This window comes from Hyperolius riggenbachi, chromosome 4 (genome assembly GCF_040937935.1).
Source record: "Hyperolius riggenbachi isolate aHypRig1 chromosome 4, aHypRig1.pri, whole genome shotgun sequence".
NCBI classification, from domain to species: Eukaryota; Metazoa; Chordata; class Amphibia; order Anura; family Hyperoliidae; genus Hyperolius; species Hyperolius riggenbachi.
The window spans coordinates 251,815,561-251,836,810 of record NC_090649.1 but is presented as its reverse complement, the minus strand read 5'-3'; the positions used below and the strand labels follow the sequence as shown (position 1 = coordinate 251,836,810).

The window sequence follows — 21,250 nt, the reverse complement described above, 5'->3', positions numbered from 1 at the left end:
TCGCAAAGCACCAGTGACAGTGCGCAAAACTAATGTTTCTCCTACAAATACTTTTGACAAGACTTCGAGTTCTTCTCGCCCACAAGACAAAGTAAAAGATCCAAGTAAGCAGTGTCCCCTGCACAGAAAGCCTCACTCCCTATTGAACTGCAAAGGTTTCAGAGAGAAGCACATAGAAGACCGCAAAGCCTTTCTCAGGGAACATCACATCTGTTATAAGTGCTGCTCATCTACATCTCACCTCGCTAAGGATTGCAAGTTTAGTAAGAAATGCACAGAATGTGACAGCCCAAGTCACAACACAGCTCTGCATCCTGGGCCTGCACTATGGACTGTACAACATGCCAGAAGTGTCAGTGAGCCTCATGAGGAGGAGAGCAACACTGCCTCGGATACATCAGCAGTTACTGCCCAATGTACTGAAGTTTGTAAGGGACTCATAGAAGGGAAGTCCTGCTCAAAAATCTGCTTAGTCTGGGTTTATCCAGAGGCTAATAGAGAAAAAGCAATTAAAGTTTACGCAATCCTGGATGACCAAAGCAATAAGTCCTTAGCTAAATCAACCTTTTTTGACATGTTCAACATTGAAGGTCCTAGTTCCCCCTACTCTCTAAAGACTTGTGCAGGCACATCGGAGACGGCGGGGAGGAGAGCCACTGGTTACCTAGTTGAGTCCATGGACAATAAGACATGCTTATACTTGCCAACTTTAATTGAGTGTAACCAGATCCCTGACAACAGGTCAGAAATACCCACACCGGAAGCAGCAGTACACCGACCCCACTTGAAACGTATTGCCCACCGCATACCAAAACTCGACACCCAAGCTCAAATCATCTTGCTCCTTGGGAGAGACTTGATACAAGTACACAAATCAAGAGAACAGATTAATGGCCCTCACAATGCTCCATATGCACAGAGGCTTGACCTAGGGTGGGTCATAATAGGAGATGTCTGCATAGGAAGTGTACACAGACCCACTTCTGTGAATAGCATGCTCACTAGCATGTTACAAAATGGACGTCCTTCTTTATTCCATCCTTGCCACAATCATTTCCTGGTTAAAGAACTGCCTTACAGCACCAATCTGCCCTGTCCTGCCATTTGCTCTTCCTGCGACAACCACATAGCTGACAGTGACCAAAACCATCTAGGGTGCACTGTTTTCCAGAGAACACCACAAGACAATCAGGTGACAACATCTCATGAGGACAGATTGTTTTTGAAATTAATGGAACAGGAAATGGTCAAAGACAAATCCAATAGCTGGGTCGCACCTCTTCCCTTTAGACCACAAAGACAACGTCTGCCTAATAACAAGGAACAAGCTTATAAACACTTCACCTCCCTTAGACACAACTTTCAGAGAAAACCAGAGATGAGAGTTCACTTTAAGTTTATGGAAGATTTTCCTTCTCAAGACCACTCAAATGATCTAAAAGACTTAGCAACTGACACTATTCCAGTACAACGTAGTCTCGGACTATTATGGGACCTAACGTCGGACACCTTTACTTTCCAAGTCAAGAATGAAGAAAAACCCTTCACCCGTAGAGGTGTACTCTCTACCATACACAGCCTGTATGATCCTCAAGGGTTTGGATCCCCTGTTACTATCCAAGGCAAAGCATTACTCAGAGACCTAAGCTGTAAAACTTTAGACTGGAATGTTCCACTTACCACCGAACAAAGATACTTATAGGTAGAGTGGAGAAACTCCTTACCAGATTTATATGATCTTCATATTGCACGCCCATATGCCGCTGTACCCTCTACAGAAATCCAAATGCAAAGACTTTGTGTTTTCTCTGATGCATCTGTGAAAGCGATTGCGGCAGTAGCTTACCTTAAAGTGATAGACAACAAAGGACAATGCCATGTCGGGTTTGTCATGGGGAAAGCAAAACTTGCTCCACTCCCGGAGCATACTATACCCAGGCTAGAACTGTGCGCTGCTGTGCTAGCAGTAGAGATAGCTGAGCTTATTACCACCGAGATGGACATTGACATTAAGGAGACAGAGTTTTACACAGACAGTAAAGTAGTCTTGGGCTACATTTACAATGAAACCAGGCGCTTCTACGTTTACGTAAGCAACAGAGTTCTGAGGATTAGAAGATCTACCAGCCCAAAACAGTGGCAATATGTACCTACCGACCATAACCCTGCCGATCTGGCAACCAGATCTGTTGCTGCCAAGCACCTTCAGAACACAATATGGTTTACCGGACCTACATTTCTGTATAACCCAGAGCACATTTCCGAAGGTGAGTTATTTGGACTAGTAAGTGCAGGCACAGATGTAGAAATCCGTCCTCAGGTTTCTACGCTACGCACAGTAACTTCTGAAAGACATCTTAAATCTCATCGTTTTAGCAGATTTTCAACCTGGAATTCACTAATTCGAGCCATCACTTGTTTAGCTCATATAAGTGGTTCGTACAAGAGTACTTCATCTACATGCATGAATAGCTGCAAAGGCTGGCATCTCTGTGGGAATGTCAGATCAGTACATGAACTAGACCGATCCAAAAATCTGATCATTTTCACTGTGCAACAAGAAGTATATGCTAAGGAGATTGATTGTATTGTCAACCAAAGGCCTATCCCAAATGACAGTGTTTTGAAAAGACTTGACCCAATCTTAGATGAAGACGGTCTGTTAAGAGTGGGAGGCCGTCTTAAGCATGCTAAAATAGAACTGAAAGAGAAACATCCTGTGTTAATCCCTGGCCACCATCACATTGCGTCTTTGCTTGTTCAGCACTACCATAACCTAACCAAGCATCAGGGTCGCCTGTTTACAGAAGGGGCTTTACGAACTGCTGGACTGTGGATAGTAGGAGCAAAGAGATGTGTGAGCAGGTTCATTTTCAACTGTGTTACTTGCCGGAAACTCCGTGGTACGTTTCAAATGCAGAAGATGGCTAATCTTCCTCCTGACAGACTTAGCTTAGATCCTCCTTTTACTAATGTTGGCCTTGATGTGTTCGGACCTTGGTCAGTCACTACTCGACGTACCAGAGCCAGCCATGCAAACAGTAAGCGCTGGGCAGTTTTATTCACTTGTATGTCAATCCGAGCAGTTCATATAGAGGTGATTGAGTCTATGGACACATCAGGTTTCATAAACGCCCTCAGACGTTTCATTGCTATCAGAGGCCCTGTGAAACATATTCGCTCCGACAGAGGTACAAACTTTATAGGAGCAGCTAAAGAGCTACAAATTCCTTCTAACTTGGACACTGTCGCTGTGAAAAGATATTTAATCCAGCAAGGTTGTACGTGGACCTTCAACCCACCCCATTCCTCCCACATGGGAGGGACCTGGGAAAGAATGATAGGCATAGCTCGCAGGATTCTCAACTCCATCTTCTTACAAGCAGGTACCACCAAGCTTACGCATGAGTGCCTAACTACCTTTATGGCAGAAGTCTCAGCTATCATGAATGCCAGACCTCTAACTCCAGTCTCAAGCGACCCTGATGATCCAGTGATCCTTACTCCTTCTATGCTGCTCACCCAGAAGACTGACATTGTTGGTGTTCCTACTGGAGAATTTACTACTAAAGACCTTTACAAACGTCAGTGGAGGCAAGTACAATGCCTTGCAAATACCTTCTGGGACAAGTGGAAAAACCAATACATTTCCACTCTGCAACCAAGAAAAAAGTGGCAAACTATCAAACCTAATCTCAAGCCTGGTGATGTTGTGCTTGTGAGAGATTGCCAGACATCTAGAAATGATTGGCCTTTGGGCCTTGTTACAAAAACCTTTCAGAGTGAAGATAACAATATCCGCAAAGTTGAAGTCAAAATACGACAAAAGGAAACCAGATTATTCCTCAGACCAGTAACTGAACTGATCTTACTGTTTTCTTCTGGAGACTCTAGTAATTAGTGGCATCAGTAAATGCCAGACGGGGAGTGTTCTGCCCCAAGGACATAAAGTTCAGAAATTAAGAGTAAAATGTTCTGCAAGATGTAATGTGAGTTATTGACATATATGAAAATACTATATATCCTGCATGTATGTTTAGAGTTGATGGTTATAGAGTTATAGCTCACCGAGCCCCCTAGTGGTCAGTCTTTATAATATTAGTAAACTGCAAGGGTTCTTGGGATAGAAAGTTGAATGGCATTGTGGGATTGATTCCACCATTTTAGAACCCTGTCTGTGAACTGTGAGGAAGCACTATCCACCATCTCTTCTCTTGTGGCAGCATTCTTGGTGAGTGACTTATTGTTTCTCACACCTAGTTATTGCTACAGCATCTACTCATAACAGAGACACTCTGTAGTATGTTTCTGCATTGTTAGATTACTCTGTGCTGTGTTCTTATACTGTCTGTCAGGAGCCTAAATGAGCACATGTATAATGCTAAACTGCAATATTGTTTATTAATGCATTGATTGTTGTAATCATATCTACTATGAGAGCCTTATTATACATTCATCTGTTTTCTAGTTTCACCGCCTGTGATTTCAATAAATACAAGACTACTTCAATCAGTCTCACTTATTGGGAGCCAGGAAGGTTTAGCTGCATGTCTTAGCTACACATAGGTCACATGTGTGGGGACAGAACAATATTGTTTAGTAGCCTGATATTAAATGAACTTTTAATAAACATAAGACACACCATGCTTGAAAGAGCACTCAGCAGTTGCTCCTCAGCATCTTGGAGCAGGATTCTGTAGGGTTCAAGTCTACAGGGCTGCAGGGAAAACCACTTCCAGTGTCTGCTCTCTTCTTTTCAGCCTGGGGTAGAGAAACGTCTTATACCTGGCAGTATATTGGCATCAATGGAGGGAGTAGTACGATAGGTTGACCACTCCTATTGGCTGTAACATTTTACAGAATGCTGATTGTTGGTTATTGACACCTCCAGGCTGGAGATAAATACTGAACATCTCACTTGGTTTTACTGCATGTTCTAATCTTTGTGAAATGACATTTATTGACGCATTTGCCACAAAAGTTGGTAGTTTACCTCGGCCTTAGTAAATTGACATTAGATACGATGTTCAGTAAAATTAACGGATTTCTTCATTAGCAAATGTGGTGATGCTTTGTGAATTGAGCCCAGTGGATTTGCAATTATTCAGCCTTACATGAGCTACATAGCATCAGTATATCAGGCATATTGCACATCATCCAGCTCACAAGAGGTACATATCCATTCACAGATTTTACAGATATTGACCATCAACCAGGCTGGTCATGTGATACATAGCTATATACACTTACAAATGACAAACAGTATGCTATAGAAACACTATCTTACGAAAGGGTTCTATTTACTAAAACCTGGTATACTTCACACATGTATGCAGCATGTATACCAGGTATACCAGGTTTAAAGCAAATTAAGTAATACTTTATGCAATTGACATAACTTGTGTTAAACATGCTGCACATATTGCTTGCATGACACGTTATGTAATTTGCAGAAAGCAATGTGAACTTTAAAGAGACACTGAAGTGAAAAAAAATGATGATATTATGATTTGTATGTGTAGCACAGCTAAGAAATAAAACATTAAGATCAGATACATCAGTCTAATTGTTTCCAGTACAGGAAGAGTTGACAAACTCCAGTTGTTATCTCTATGCAAACAAGCCATTAAGCTCTCCGACTAAGTTAGTCATGGAGAGGGCTGTTATCTGACTTCTATTATCTCAACTGTTCCTGAACTATTTACTTTTCCTCTGCTAGAGGAGAGGTCATTACTTCACAGACTGCTCTGAAAGACTCATTTTGAATGCTGAGTGTTGTGTAATCTGCACATATTATAGAATGATGCAATGTTAGAAAAAACACTATATACCTGAAAATAAAAGTATGAGAATGTTTTCTTTGCTGCTAATCTTCTAGTAATTATTCATAGTACACAACCAATTCACTATATCATATTTTTTTTTCCGCTTCAGTGTCTCTTTAAAGGGATACTGTAGGGGGGTCGGGGGAAAATGAGTTGCACTTACCCGGGGCTTCTAATGGTCCCCCGCAGACATCCTGTGCCTGCGCAGCCACTCACCGATGCTCTGGCCCCGCCTCCGGTTCACTTCTGGAAATTCAGACTTTAAAGTCTGAAAACCACTGCACCTGCGTTGCCGTGTCCTCGCTCCTGCTGATGTCACCAGGAGCGTACTGCACAGGCCCAGTATGGTCTGCGCCTGCGCAGTACACTCTTGGTGACAACAGCGTGAGCGAGGACACGGCAACGCAGGCACAGTGGTTTTCAGACTTTAAAGTCTGAAATTCCAGAAGTGAACCGGAGGCGGGTCCGGAGCATCGGCCAGTGGCTGCGCAGGGACAGGATGTCTTCGGAGGACCATTAGAAGCCCCCGACCCCCTACAGTATCCCTTTAAGTGTCCTGTCTGCCCTCCACACATGCAACATAGTGAATAAACCCCAAAGCTTGTGAACAACAACAATTTTTGGAAAACTGTCCATATACTTCAATAATATTCACATACACAACTTTTACACCAAATAGTACCTTGATAAGCTTCTGTACATCATTTTTTGTGAGAGTTCGATCCACGTTAAACCCATTTCTTGAGTCTAAAACTACAGCCTTTACCTAGACAATAGCAAAGAGAGATATGGAAATCATTCAATATTTAATCTCTACCACTACAAACCACCAGTATGGACACAGTTAAAAATCAGTAAGAATCACAGGTTGTTTCTTGTAAACTGTATAAAAAAGGGAAACACTTTGGCTTAAAAAAGCAACTTTTCATACTACTACAGTTTGTTCATACGTTTTCCATGATACATTTTTTTTTACCATGTTTATGACCACTGTTAGTTAGAGTTCACCTCTCTTCCTTCTCTGTGATTTTTTTCAACAGAGCTGGAATGGAGGGAAATGTGCTTCTTTCAATACACACCAACTGGTCATTTTATTAGATACACCTGTTTAATTGCTTGTTAACACAAATAGCTAATCAAAGGGCAGCACGTCAATGCATCTAGGCCTCTTTTCCATGAGCATCTGGAAGGCGTTGAATTAACTGCCTGTCAGCTGCTCCTGTCCACCGGATGGGCACTTGCTAGCCCTTGGCACAGGTGGCAGATAGGAGCCACCCCAAGGCAGTTGCATCTGAGCATGTCTCAGACGTAACATAAGACTGGTTTTATGCCGCATGGTAATGCCGCCACGTGTCAGGGCTTGACACGTGTGGTGTTACAACTGCTGCCATTCGGCTGTAATTAAATTGCATCCGAATATCCGAGTGGCAATCGTGGGCAGCAGATAGGATGCTGAACTGCTCAACAAAACAAGCAGTTGAGACGACTGTGGAAAAGTGGCCTTAGGCATCTAGAAGTGATGAAAACAACTTGTTGAATTAAAAAAAAAAAAACGCATCAGAACGAGGAAGGGGATTTAAGTGACTTTGATTCTGGCATGGTTGGTGGTGCTATGTTTGGTCTCAATATTACAAAAAAAAAAAAAAAAAAAAAAAAAAGGAGCTGATGTACTGAGATTTTCAAGCGCAATCATCTCTAGGGTTTTTCAGAGAGTGGCTTGAAAATGAAAAAAAATGTCCAGTGAGTAGCAGCTGTGTGTGCAAAATGACTTGTTGAGGTCAGAGGAGAATTAGCAGAATGGTTCAAGAAGATAAAAAAAAATAACTAGTAGTTCAAATATCACTCATTACAACCAAGGTATGCAGAATACCTTCTCTGAACACATATCACATTAAACCTTGAAGAAGTAAGGCTACAGCAGCAGAAGACCACATTAGAATCAGGTGCCATTCCTGTCAGCCACGATTAGGAAACGGAGGCTACGCTTTTCACAGGTTCATAAAAACTGGACAATACAAGATTAGAAAACCATTGCCTGGATTGACGATTCTCAATTTCAGCTGCAACATTCACATGGTGGAGTCAGAATTTGGGGTAAATAACATGAAAGCATTAATCTATACTGCATTGTACCAATCGTTCAGGCTGGTCATGGTAATCTAATGGTGTGAAGGACATTTTCTTTACAAACTTTTGGCACTGTCATACCAACTGAGCATTATTTTAAATGTCAGAGCCTACCTAAGTATTGTATCTGACCATTTTCATCCCTTTATGATCACAAAGTACCTGTCTTCTGATGGCTACTAGTACTTCCAAAAGGATAAAGCACCATGTCACAAACAGAGATGACTCGAACCTCCGATTTTCGGTTTGCGAACCTCGAACGCGAACCTCCGCAAAAAGTTTGGTTCGCGCGAACTTTCGCGAACCCTAATAGACTTCAATGGGGAGGCGAACTTTGAAAATTAGAAACATTTATGCTGGCCACAAAAGTGATGGAAAAGTTGTTTCAAGGGGTCTAACATCTGAGTTTTTGCATGGGGGAGTGGGATACACGCCAAAAGTCCCGGGAAAAAATCTGGATTTGACGCACATGCTAAATTGGAGGCCTAAAGTGCTTTACAACATATTGCATGTGTATACATCAATCAGGGAGTGTAATTAGTGTACTGCTTCACACTGAAAGACCAAACTCACTGTGTAACGCACCGCACACAGCTATTTGTGTAGTGACAGCCGACAGTCCACAATGAAGCAACGACCTTATTATCTTGGGTGTGCCGCCCCCCCTCCCCCCCGAGACACTCATATAGCCGGTGGTCAACCGGTCATTGCTTCATTGTGATACGCAAACCCCTTCACTGCGGCAAGGTAATGATCATGAAGGGGAATTGACACATGTACATGCCTTTTGCTTTGTTGTTGAAGCTGCAGTGCAGCCAGAAAAATTAGGCAGGCATGTACACGCAGCAGAAAAATTATTCTAGCAGTGGCCTTAAAAATTCAGGAATCCGCCAGGAGTCCTGGACCCTGTTGGTGGTGGCGGAGAGGGCAGTCAAGCGGCCTGCAGACAGAGATGCTGTGTGGGGAGCGACTTAGTCATGGGGCAGGCAGAGATGCTGTGTGCGGGGACTGACTTAGTCTTTGGGCAGACAGTAGCCCTCCGGGATCCATGCCTCATTCATTTTGATAAAGGTGAGGTACTGAACACTTTTGTGACCTAGGCGACTTTTCTTCTCAGTGACAATGCCTCCAGCTGCGCTGAAGCTCTTTTTTGACAGGACGCTTGAGGCAGGGCAAGACAGAAGTTGGATGGCAAATTGTGACAGCTCTGGCCACAGGCCAAGCCCGCGCACCCAGTAATCCAAGGGTTCATCGCTGCTCACAGTGTCTACATTCACACTTAAGGCCAGGTAGTCAGCTACCTGCCGGTCCAGGCGTTGGTGGAGGGTGGATTCAGAAGGGCTAAGGCCTAAACTAAAGAATGTCCTGCATGTCCAACATCACCATAAGATCGCTAGAGCGTCCTGTCCTTGCCAGCGTGGACATGGGAGGAGGAGGATTACTGGCAGTGGCACCTTTATTCCGTTGTGCTGTGACATCACCCTTAAAGGATACCACAACCGAATGGTTGTGGTAAAATTGATTGCTGCACTGTGTAGGGGGTGATGAGTGCATACCTGCATTTCCTCCCGCCCCCTCCGTCTGCCGCCGTTCATGCTCTATACACTCCGGTGTGCGGCGACTTGCTTGACCTCTGCCCCGGACATACTGCGCCCTGTGTGCGCAGTATGTCCTTCCCCCTTCGCTTCTGGCCGGCGCATAGTGCCAGGCTCAGAAGCACGCTGTCCCCTTTTTGCTGCATGTGCGCTCCATTACACCGAGCGTCACATGATTAGCATGTGACGCTCGGTGTAATGGAGCGCACACGCAGCAAAAAGGGGACAGCGTGCTTCTGAGCCTGGCACTATGCGCCGGCCAGAAGCGAAGGGGGAAGGACATACTGCGCACACAGGGCGCAGTATGTCCGGGGCAGAGGTCAAGCAAGTCGCCGCACACCGGAGTGTATAGAGCATGAACGGCGGCAGACGGAGGGGGCGGGAGGAAATGCAGGTATGCACTCATCACCCCCTACACAGTGCAGCAATCAATTTTACCACAACCATTCGGTTGTGGTATCCTTTAAACGCATTGTAAAGCATAGTTGCCAGCTTGTTCTGCAAGTGCTGCATCCTTTCTGCCTTCTAGTAATTTGGAAACATCTCCGCCACTTTGTGTCTATACCGAGGATCTAGTAGCGTGGTCACCCAGTACAGCTGATTCCCCTTAAGTTTTTTTTATACGGGGGTCCCTCAACAGGCTTGACAGCATGAAAGACTCCATCTGCACAAAATCGGATGCAGACGTACTATCCATCTCCTCTTGTTCTTCCTCAGTGATGTCAGCTAAGTTCTCCTCCTCCCCCAACCACGAACAATACCACGGGAAAGTTGAGCAGCACAAGCCCCCTGCGACACCTGCTGCGGTTGTTCTTCTGCCTCCTCCTCCTGCCCCAAAACAACACCTTCCTCATCATCTGATTCCTCTTCCCCACAAGACTCTTTCTCCTCCGCCTCCCCCTTCTGTGCTGCCGCAGGTGTTGAGGAATCATCTGCTTCTGCTGAGAATTGATCCCACAACTCTTCCTCCTGTTCCTGTTCACGCTCCTCCACAGCTTGATCCACCACTCTACGCACGGCACGTTCCAGGAAGAAAGCATATGGGATCTAGTCACTGAAGGCCCCTTCACTGCGACTCACCAGGTTTGTCACCTCCTCACTCAAATGGCCTCATGAGCCTGCAGGCATTTGAGTGTCCAGTACTTCGGCAGTAGGCCTGCCTGCAAGCCGTGGAGGTGTCAAAAGTAGGTCCGCTGCACAGCCACGTACTCCCTGCTTTCCAGCGGTCACCAGGTTGACCCAATGGGCTGTGTAAGTAATGTACCTGCCCTGACCATGCTTGGCAGACCAGGCATCCGTGGTCAGATGGACCCTTGACCCAACGCTGTGTGCCAGAGATGACACCACTTGCCTTTCAACGTCATGGTACAGTTTGGGTATCTCCTTTTTTGAGAAATAATTGTGGCCTGGTACAATGCGGTGTCCCAATGGGCATTGCGGTGTCCCAAGGGGCACAAATTTTCAGAAGGCCTCAGAGTCCACCAGCTGGTATGGTAACAGCTGGCGAGCTAACAGTTCCGCCAAGCCAGCTGTCAGACGCCGGGCAAGGAGGTGACTGGCAGACATTGGCTTCTTCCGCTCAAAGTTTTCCCTCACGGACACCTGGCTGCTGCTGTGTGCAGAGGAGCAGGAACCGCTCAAGGTGAGAGGTGGAGTGGAGGAGGGTGGCTGTGATTGTGAAGGTGCAAGGGAGAAAGTGGCTGAAGATGATGCACCTGACGGAGGAAGAGGAGAAGGAGTGTGACTTTGCTTTTGTGTGCTGCTTTTCCTCTGGTGCTCTTTCCATTGCAGTTTGTGCCTTTTCTCCATGTGCCTTCGTAAGGCACTTGTCCCTACGCGGCTGTTGGCCTTTCCACGGCTCAATTTTTGGCAGCAAAGAGAACAGATGGCATTTCCAAACCACTGAGCCCCCCTGGGGTGATGGCACTATGGTGGCCTCAGAAGCTGACGTTGAGAGGCATGTTGGCTGGCTGTCCATAGGTGGCGATACATGGCGCCGGACACTGCCACCAGCTGTTTCTGAAGAGTTTCTCCCCCTGCTTCTTTCAGCTACTAGTCTCCTCCTACTCCTCTCTGACTCCCCCTCTGAACTGTCCCCTTGGCCACCTTGTCTCTTAAGATCCCACGTGGCATCTGTATCATCATAATCATCCTCCCCAGCTTCGCTTGCCTCAGACACCTCATAAACTGTACCAACAATAGGTACTTCAACATCCTCCTCCTCACACGTTACGTCCATAGTGTTGCCTAACTCAGTCATATGAGGTGGTGTAACTTGCTTAGCGTCTTCATCTTGTTGTAACAATAATGTCTGTGAATCAGTTAATTCTCCATCAAATAACTCCTGCAAAGTGTCAAATGCAGCGGATGTAGTAGTGCTGGTGGCTGCGGAAGATGAGGTGTTCTGTGTTAAATAGTCAACCACGCCCTGACAATCTTGAGAGTTGATGGGACGTGCCTGCTTCTGAGCACCATACTTTGGGCCGGGACCGCACAAAATCATATCAGCACGACCTCAAACAGACTTGCCGGGTGGCCTGCCTCTGGGTCTGCCTGCTTTGTCCATATCGGGGGGGGGGGGTGAAGTGAAAGGTATGCACTGACTTGACTAATACAATGTGCAGTCACACAGATGCAGTGAAAAGGTATGCAGTGACTGGTATTACAATACAATGTGCAGCTGTCACACAGGCGCAGTTAACAGGTATGCACGGACTGGTATATTACACAGCGTGCGGTCACACAGGTACTGTGAACAATTATGCAATGACTGGTATTACAAATGTGCAGCTGTCACACACACAGGTACTGTCAACAGGTGCAGTGATTGGTATATAATACTGCTTGCGGTCACGTAGGTAGGTAGGTGCACTGAACAGGTGGGTATGCAGTGATTGGTATTACAAACGTGCAGCTGTCACACTTAGGTACCGTCAACAGGTGCAGCGACACTGCGTGCGCTCACGTAGGTAGGTGTACTGAACAGGTGGGTATGCAGTGATTGGTAATACAAATGTGCAGCTGTCACACACACACACACACACACAGGTAGTCACTGAATGTGCTGGGCCTGGCAGTGGGAAAGTAGGAATTACCAAGGGGCCAAGGTCCCACCAGCAGCTGCGACTGACTGCTGACAGGGCTGTATATGCAACACAAGTGTCTGTGGGACACACACACACACACACACACACACACACACACACAAAAATAGATCACAAGAACAACATTAGCTCTCAAAAGAGCTAATGAGGAGTGCTTTTTAGTAATAAGATCAGCAAGCAGGAGCAACCTAACAAGCCTAACACACAGAGCCTAACTAAGCTTTCCCTATGTCAGCAGCCAGGTTCTCTCCCTTCTCTAATTACTGCATCCACACGAGTGAGTGAAATGGCTGACGCTGCCTGCGTTTTATAAGGAGGGGGGGCTCCAGGAGGGAGTGTAGCCTGCTGGCTACCCTTTGTCTGCTGACTGTGATGTAAAGGGTCAAACTTGACCTTAATGATGTAGTATAGGGGGCGGGTTGAACTTGCATATAGTTCGCGGTTCACCGCAAACGCAAACCATCGAAGTTTGCGCGAATAAGTTCGCGTGCGAACCGTTCAGGCCATCTCTAGTCACAAAGTTCACATCTCAAACTGGTTTCTTGAAGAGGACAAGGAGTTCACATTAATGTTCTTAAAACATACAACAATGGCAGCCTCTTTCTTTGATCTTAAATCATACAATGGTGCCCTCTTACTTTGTGTCTTATGGGTTCGCTGTACTCCAATAGCCTCCAGTGTCACAGATCTATGTCTAATATAGCATCTTTGGGATGTGATGGAACGGGAGATTTACATCATGGATGTGGTGCCGCAAAACAATTTTGCTATGTTCATATCTTTTGTGTTGAAAAGCAATTGCTCCAACAATGCTGCGGAACCCACAATTGTGATCTCCCTAACCATAATCACTCCTGTGGGCTCACCTCCAATAACTTTCATTAGCCTAGCGCTTTTGAAATTGCCAGCGAATCCAGCATGCTACAGTTAGCTGCAGCTAAGCTAACAGTGCTCTAGTGGGCCATAGCCCTTAATCCGCCTCAGGTACACTTTAAGGCAGTTCTAAAGGTAAAAGGGGATCAAACCTGGTACTAGCAAGGTGTACCTATGTATGTCCCTACTGGAGACATTTTACCTGATCTTGTTCTTGGTCACCTAGTCACTGTGAAATGAAGTTAGGAGAAATCTCCCAAAATGGAACACAGTCAACGATAACATTTGATAGACATTCTAAAGGTATACATACATACATACATATCACCCTTAAGCGTTGATTTTTTTTTGCATTTTAAAAAACAAACCTCCACATAAGGGAGGTTCGTAATGGTGTGTGCTGCTGGGGTTGCAGGGGTAAGGGGGAGCACCATTACTTATCTAAAGGATGCTGATCCTCTGGCCCACGGCCTATACGACCTGCGACACATTCTTCTCCCAACCACAGCTTATAGAATACAGCACCTGCATTTGTATTTCCTGGCGGTGGTCATGCACACGTGCGCAGCGATGCATTCCGGGAGATGTAGTCCAGGAGATGCGAATACAGAGCTGTACTCTCCCAGCCTCCATCTCCACACATGCATGCATGTTACTCCTGCCAGGAAATTCAAATGCAGTGTTGCAGTCCGGAGAAAATGATGATGGCACGTTTCATAGGGGGTGGGGGCCAGAGGATCAGCACCTCTTAAGTAATGGTGCTCCCGTCAACTCAGACATCCCCAGTAGCACACACCATTACCAACCAACCTTATGGGGAGGTTCGCTTTTTAACCTTCCTGGCGGTAACCCCGAACGTAGTTTGGGGTAAGCCGCGCAGGAGGTTTTCTCAGGCCCTGCTGGGCTGATTTGAGTAATTTTTTTTTTTGCTAAACGCAGCTAGCACTTTGCTAGCTGCGTCAGCACTTCGATCGCCGCCGCCCCGCGCTCGATCGCCGCTATCCGCATCGCAACCCAGCCCCCCCTCTAGACCCCTGCGCTGCCTGGCCTATCAGCGCCAGGCAGCGGCAAGGGGTGGATCGGGACTCCCTTAGACGTCATGACGTCGGTGACGTCATCCCGCCCCGTTCTTTGAACGGGATTTCCTGATCGCCTATCGCCGGAGGCGATCGGCGGGGCTGGGGGGATGCCGCTGAGCAGCGGCTATCATGTAGCGAGCCCTAGGCTCGCTACATGATTAAAAAAAAAAAAAAAAAAACGGCTGCGCTGCCCCCTGGCGGTTTTTAATATACCGCCAGGAGGGTTAAAGAGTACCTAAGACCAAAAAGGTCTCAAGTTTTATACTTAAAAGGGGCTTCCTCCAAGCCCCTTGGTCCCTTGTCATCTCATCAAGCCACTCGCGTCTCCCCCTGGATGGCTCAGTACTGTGGCTGAGTCGTGCTTCATCACACATGCGCAGCCCGGCCACGCACACTCCTATCGCACACCCAGAAGTGTTCTGCGCCTGCGCAGTTATTACTACACAGGTACAGAATGCTTACAGCTGCGAGAGCAAGAGGGGGGAGTGCACATGGCCGGGCTGCACATGCGTGTCTTTGCCACAGTACCGAGCCATCCAGCGGGAGACAGGAGTGGCCCAGGAAGATGCCAAGGGACCGAGCAGCCTCAAGGGTGCTGGAGGAAGCCCCAGGTAAGTATAAAACCTAAACCCTTTTTGGTCTCAGGTTTCCTTTAAGATGCAAAAAAAAAATAAATAATCAATGCTCAAATCCCTTAAAGGGACACTTAAGTCAAACAAAAAAAATGAGTTTTACTCACCTAGGGCTTCCAATAGCCCCCTGCAGCTGTCCGGTGCCCTCGCTGTCTCCCTCCGATCCTCCTGGCCCCGCCAGCAGCCACTTCCTGTTTCGGTGACAGGAGCTGACAGGCTGAGGACGCGAGTGATTCTTCGCATTCCCAGACACATTAGCACCCTCTATGCTGCTATATGGTATATGATATATGCTATAGCAGCATAGATGGCGCTATTGTGGCCAGGAACACGAAGAATCACTTGCGTCCCCAGCCTGTCAGCTCCTGTCACCGAAACAGGAAGTGGCTGCCGGCAGGGCCCGGAGGATCGGAGGGAGATGGCGAGGGCACCGGACAGCTGCAGCGGGCTATTGTAAGACCCAGGTGAGTAAAACTCATTTTTTTGGTTTGACTTAAGTGTCCCTTTAAGGCCTCTTTCACAGTGCGACGTTAAAGTCCTCCGTTATAAAAAATTATAACGGAGACTAACGCACAGCAATGCAAAGTCTGTGCGACATTCACAGTGCACACGTGTGTGTAACGTGTAGCAATAGAAAGTGCTGCATGCTGTGCGTTTAGCAATACATTTGCTGCATTATGTGTGTTGCACATGCTCAGTAAAGTTTTTTTCCCCCCTTAAATGTAACGCATGCGCCGTTTTTGTTCCATCAGAATGCGACAAAAATGGCGCACCAAGAGACACATAACGTAGTACAAAATAACGGCTAATTTTATAACCTACATGCGCTGCGTTAAGGGCACGTTGTGCGACTTTAACGTTGCATCAAACGCAACGTCCCACTGTGAAAGAGACCTTAATGATTGTGCATCGATCGTTAGGGAGACTGTTCAAAGCAAGAGCAAAATACAGATGCACTGCTCTGATATAGCTGAGTATTGTGAATTGTTCAATGGAGAGGGAATAAAGCGCAAAACAGAAGTGTTAGGAGAAGGGGGGTAGAGTAAGCAAAATAATAATGTGCTCACTTGGTCCTTATTCTTTGTTGTGGTTTAGCAATCTGGTGTAAGGGCCGGTTCACACTTGTGCAGAATGGATGGTACACATCTGCCTCACGGATGCGCTTACCATTTCCGTTCTGTATCCGCATGCAACAAAATACCTGACCACTCCACCTTCGCACATCCACATGCAATCACATCCGAGCGAGCAGTGGCAATGGGCGGCAGGATGCGTGAATATGACATCACAGTGGCAACGCAAATGCAGGCGAAACGGGCAACGCAGATGTGGCGACTAGCCTATTAAGAACATACAGTGTCCGTTCTCATAGGCTTTCATTACACACATTTCCTGCCTGGTCTAGGAAAATGTGACAAGTTTGCACTCTGCATTCCATCTCCCATTCCATGGCACACGGATCTGTGTACAATCCGTGTTTTTTCACAAGTGGAAATGGATCCTATTTTTAACATAGGATCCGCTTCCTGCGTTTAAGCAAAACTTTAAAAACATATTGCATGGCCCTAAATGACCACTAAAAGACCTCGGGGGGGGGGGGGGGGGGGCATGCTTGGCAGAAAAAGTGTTAATCTCCAACACGAAGACTGTCTAGCATGTGCACAAGGCTACAGTCTTTCCCATTTTATCACATAGCTTTTTTTTAACTCGAGTTGACGACTGCATGGACAAATAATGACGACAAGGGTGTAGTGGTTACTTACCACAAAAGCTACCAGAGTTTCAGATACTGTATGCCCCTTTTCAGCACATTCCTGGGCAATTTCCCGTATTATATTCTTTATTACACTTTCAGCTTGGGTGTGTGACATTCTGATTAATAATAAAAAAAATACTTTAAATATTTTGAGTAGACTAACTATATACAGTACTATGAGTTATGACGGCATATGCATGGAGTTTGTATATTTCCACATGTTTGTGGGAGTTTTTGTCTAACACTCTGGTTTCCAAACACATCCCAAATTTCTGCTAAAGTCCAATCAAATATCCAGTGATACAAGGCCATAAGGCCACACAATGTACAATTAGCATAGCTCCCAACTGTCCCTTTTTCGGAGGGACAGCCCCTTTTTGGGAGTCCTGTCCCTCTGTCCCTGTATCACCCTCATTTGTCCCTCTTTCAGGACTTTGTCCCTCTTTCTATATAAATATATACATTTCTATACTAAAAATGTGTTTGATTGACTCTAAACTTTATTCCCATCCTTTAAATTGATATATTACCAATTTTAAAATGTTATTATGAAGGAAAATGAACCAGGATAGAAAGGACCAGTGTGGTTTGAATTATAAAACAACATATTTTCTTATGAAATTTTTATGGTATGCGTGACTAGAGGCGTGGTGGGGGTGTGACCAGGGGTGTGGCAGGGGCGTGGCTTAAGTGTCCCTTTTTCTCATCTCAAAAAGTTGGGAGGTATGTGTACAATTAGGTAAACAATGTCTTCCAGTTATGGCTTACCTAGTCTACCACTTTGCAGTGCACCATTGCATACTGTATTCACATATACACACGGTTCTCTCCAAATGGGTTCTGTTCCAGGAAATTGTAAGTTGAATTTGTTTGTAAGTTGAGACGTGTTATATATCGAAACGTGGATAAATTATTTACTTTTCGGACAACTCTGGATTTGCGCATAGGAATAAAAACTATTTAGGGCTGGTTCACACTTACAACCCAAATCGCACCCATGATTTTGCATCATCAATTACGCAATTTTGCCGCAATTTGTGTTTGTCGTTCACTAGACCGAGAATCATATTATTATTATTAATGATTTATAAAGCGCCAACATATTCCGTGGTGCTGTACAAAGTAAGAAACAAACATGGGGTACGTAATAGAGACAATGGTGTACACTAATATACAAGATACATAATTAGTGACAAAATACAGAAAACAATACAACATACAGAATACAAAATACAGAAGTGGTAATGACAGTGATAAAAATAACATGATGAATAAAATGTATAATGATTTTCAAGACACAAAAGGGGGAGAGAGCCCTGCCCTTGCGAACTTACAATCTAAAGGGAATGGGGGGGGGGGGGGGGAACAAGAGGAGGGGTAGTATACGATAAAATATATAAAGGCAGGGTGTTTTAGGATACCTAGTAGGAGTGCAATTTGGTCTTAGGACAAAGGGAAGTGGCTTAACCACTTCAGGACCACAGTCTTTTCGCCCCTTAAGGACCAGAGCCTTTTTCTCCATTCAGACCACTGCAGCTTTCACGGTTTATTGCTCGCTCATACAACCTACCACCTAAATGAATTTTACCTCCTTTTCTTGTCACTAATAAAGCTTTCTTTTGCTGCTATTTGATTGCTCCTGCGATTTTTACTTTTTATTATATTCATCAAAAAAGACATGAATTTTGGCAAAAAAATGATTTTTTTCACTTTCTGTGCTGACATTTTTCAAATAAAGTAAAATTTCTGTATACATACAGCGCGAAAAATGTGGACAAACATGTTTTGGATAAAAAAAAACCCAATCAGTGTATATTTATTGGTTTGGGTAAAAGTTATAGCGTTTACAAACTATGGTGCAAAAAGTGAATTTTCCCATTTTCAAGCATCTATGACTTTTCTGACCCCCTGTCATGTTTCATGAGGGGCTAGAATTCCAGGATAGTATAAATACCCCCCAAATGACCCCATTTTGGAAAGAAGACATCCCAAAGTATTCACTGAGAGGCATAGTGAGTTCATAGAAGATATTATTTTTTGTCACAAGTAAGTGGAAAATGACATTTTGTGACAAAAAAATAAAAAAAAAAAAGTTTCCATTTCTTCTAACTTGCGACAAAAAAAAATGAAATCTGCCACGGACTCACCATGCCCCTCTCTGAATACCTTGAAGGGTCTACTTTTCAAAATGGGGTCATTTGTGGGGTGTGTTAACTGTCCTGACATTTTGGGGGTGCTAAATTGTAAGCACCCCTGTAAAGCCTAAAGGTGCTCATTGGACTTTGGACCCCTTAGCGCAGTTAGGCTGCAAAAAAGTGCCACACATGTGGTATTGCCGTACTCAGGAGAAGTAGTATAATGTGTTTTGGGGTGTATTTTTACACATACCCATGCTGGGTGGGAGAAATATCTCTGTAAATGACAATTTTTTAATTTTTTTTACACACAATTGTCCATTTACAGAGTTATTTCTCCCACCCAGCATGGGTATGTGTAAAAATACACCACAAAACACATTATACTACTTCTCCCGAGTACGGCGATACCACATGTGTGGCACTTTTTTGCACCCTAACTGCGCTAAGGGGCCCAAAGTCCAATGAGTACCTTTAGGATTTCACAGGTCATTTTGCGACATTTGGTTTCAAGACTACTCCTCACGGTTTAGGGCCCCTAAAATGCCAGGGCAGTATAGGAACCCCACAAATGACCCCATTTTAGAAAGAAGACACCCCAAGGTATTCCGTTAGGAGTATGGTGAGTTCATAGAAGATTTTATTTTTTGTCACAAGTTAGCGGAACATGACACTTTGTGGAAAAAAACAATTAAAATCAATTTCCGCTAACTTGTGACAAAAAAATAAAATCTTCTATGAATTCCCCATACTCCTAACTGAATACCTTGGGGTGTCTTCTTTCTAAAATGGGGTCATTTGTGGGGTTCCTATACTGCCCTGGCATTTTAGGGGCCCTAAACCGTGAGGAGTAGTCTGGAAATCAAATTCCGCAAAATGACCTGTGAAATCCTAAAGGTACTCATTGGACTTTGGGCCCTTTAGCGCAGTTAGGGTGCAAAAAAGTGCCACACATGTGGTATTGCCGTACTCGGGAGAAGTAGTATAATGTGTTTTGGGGTGTATTTTTACACATACCCATGCTGGGTGGGAGAAATACCTCTGTAAATGACAATCTTTTGATTTTTTTTACACACGATTGTCCATTTACAGAGTTATTTCTCCCACCCAGCATGGGTATGTGTAAAAATACACCCCAAAACACATTATACTACTTCTCCCGAGTACGGCAATACCACATGTGTGGCACTTTTTTGCACCCTAACTGCGGTAAAGGGCCCAAAGTCCAATGAGTACCTTTAGGATTTCACAGGTCATTTTGCGGAATTTGATTTTCAGACTACTCCTCACGGTTTAGGGCCCCTAAAATGCCAGGGCAGTATAGGAACCCCACAAATGACCCCATTTTAGAAAGAAGACACCCCATGGTATTCCGTTAGGAGTATGGTGAGTTCATAGAAGATTTTATTTTTTGTCACAAGTTAGCGGAACATGACACTTTGTGGGAAAAAACAATTAAAATCAATTTCCGCTAACTTGTGACAAAAAAATAAAATCTTCTATGAACTTCCCATACTCCTAACTGAATACCTTGGGGTGTCTTCTTTCTAAAATGGGGTCATTTGTGGGGTTCCTATACTGCCCTGGCATTTTAGGGGCCCTAAACCGCGAGGAGTAGTCTGGAAATCAAATTCCGCAAAATGACCTGTGAAATCCTAAAGGTACTCATTGGACTTTGGGCCCTTTAGCGCAGTTAGGGTGCAAAAAAGTGCCACACATGTGGTATTGCCGTACTCGGGAGAAGTAGTATAATGTGTTTTGGGGTGTATTTTTACACATACCCATGCTGGGTGGGAGAAATAACTCTGTAAATGGACAATCGTGTGTAAAAAAATCAAAAGATTGTCATTTACAGAGGTATTTCTCCCACCCAGCATGGGTATGTGTAAAAATACACCACAAAACACATTATACTACTTCTCCCGAGTACGGCAATACCACATGTGTGGCACTTTTTTGCACCCTAACTGCGCTAAAGGGCCCAAAGTCCAATGAGTACCTTTAGGATTTCACAGGTCATTTTGCGACATTTGGTTTCAAGACTACTCCTCACGGTTTAGGGCCCCTAGAATGCCAGGGCAGTATAGGAACCCCACAAATGACCCCATTTTAGAAAGAAGACAC

General features: G+C 44.9%; 1 protein-coding gene across 2 annotated transcripts in view; it reads right to left on the bottom strand.

Annotated features, from left to right (window-relative positions):
- Positions 1-21,250, bottom strand: part of CFAP206 (cilia and flagella associated protein 206) — a 93,951-nt gene that overhangs the window by 40,654 nt on the left and 32,047 nt on the right. For both annotated transcript variants that reach the window (XM_068279393.1, XM_068279394.1), the window contains exons 6-7: positions 16,999-17,107; positions 6,508-6,591 (exon numbers count right to left, since the gene is read on the bottom strand). In XM_068279393.1, coding sequence (XP_068135494.1) covers positions 6,508-6,591; positions 16,999-17,107 — 193 coding nt within the window. The remainder of the gene's footprint in view (positions 1-6,507; positions 6,592-16,998; positions 17,108-21,250) is intronic.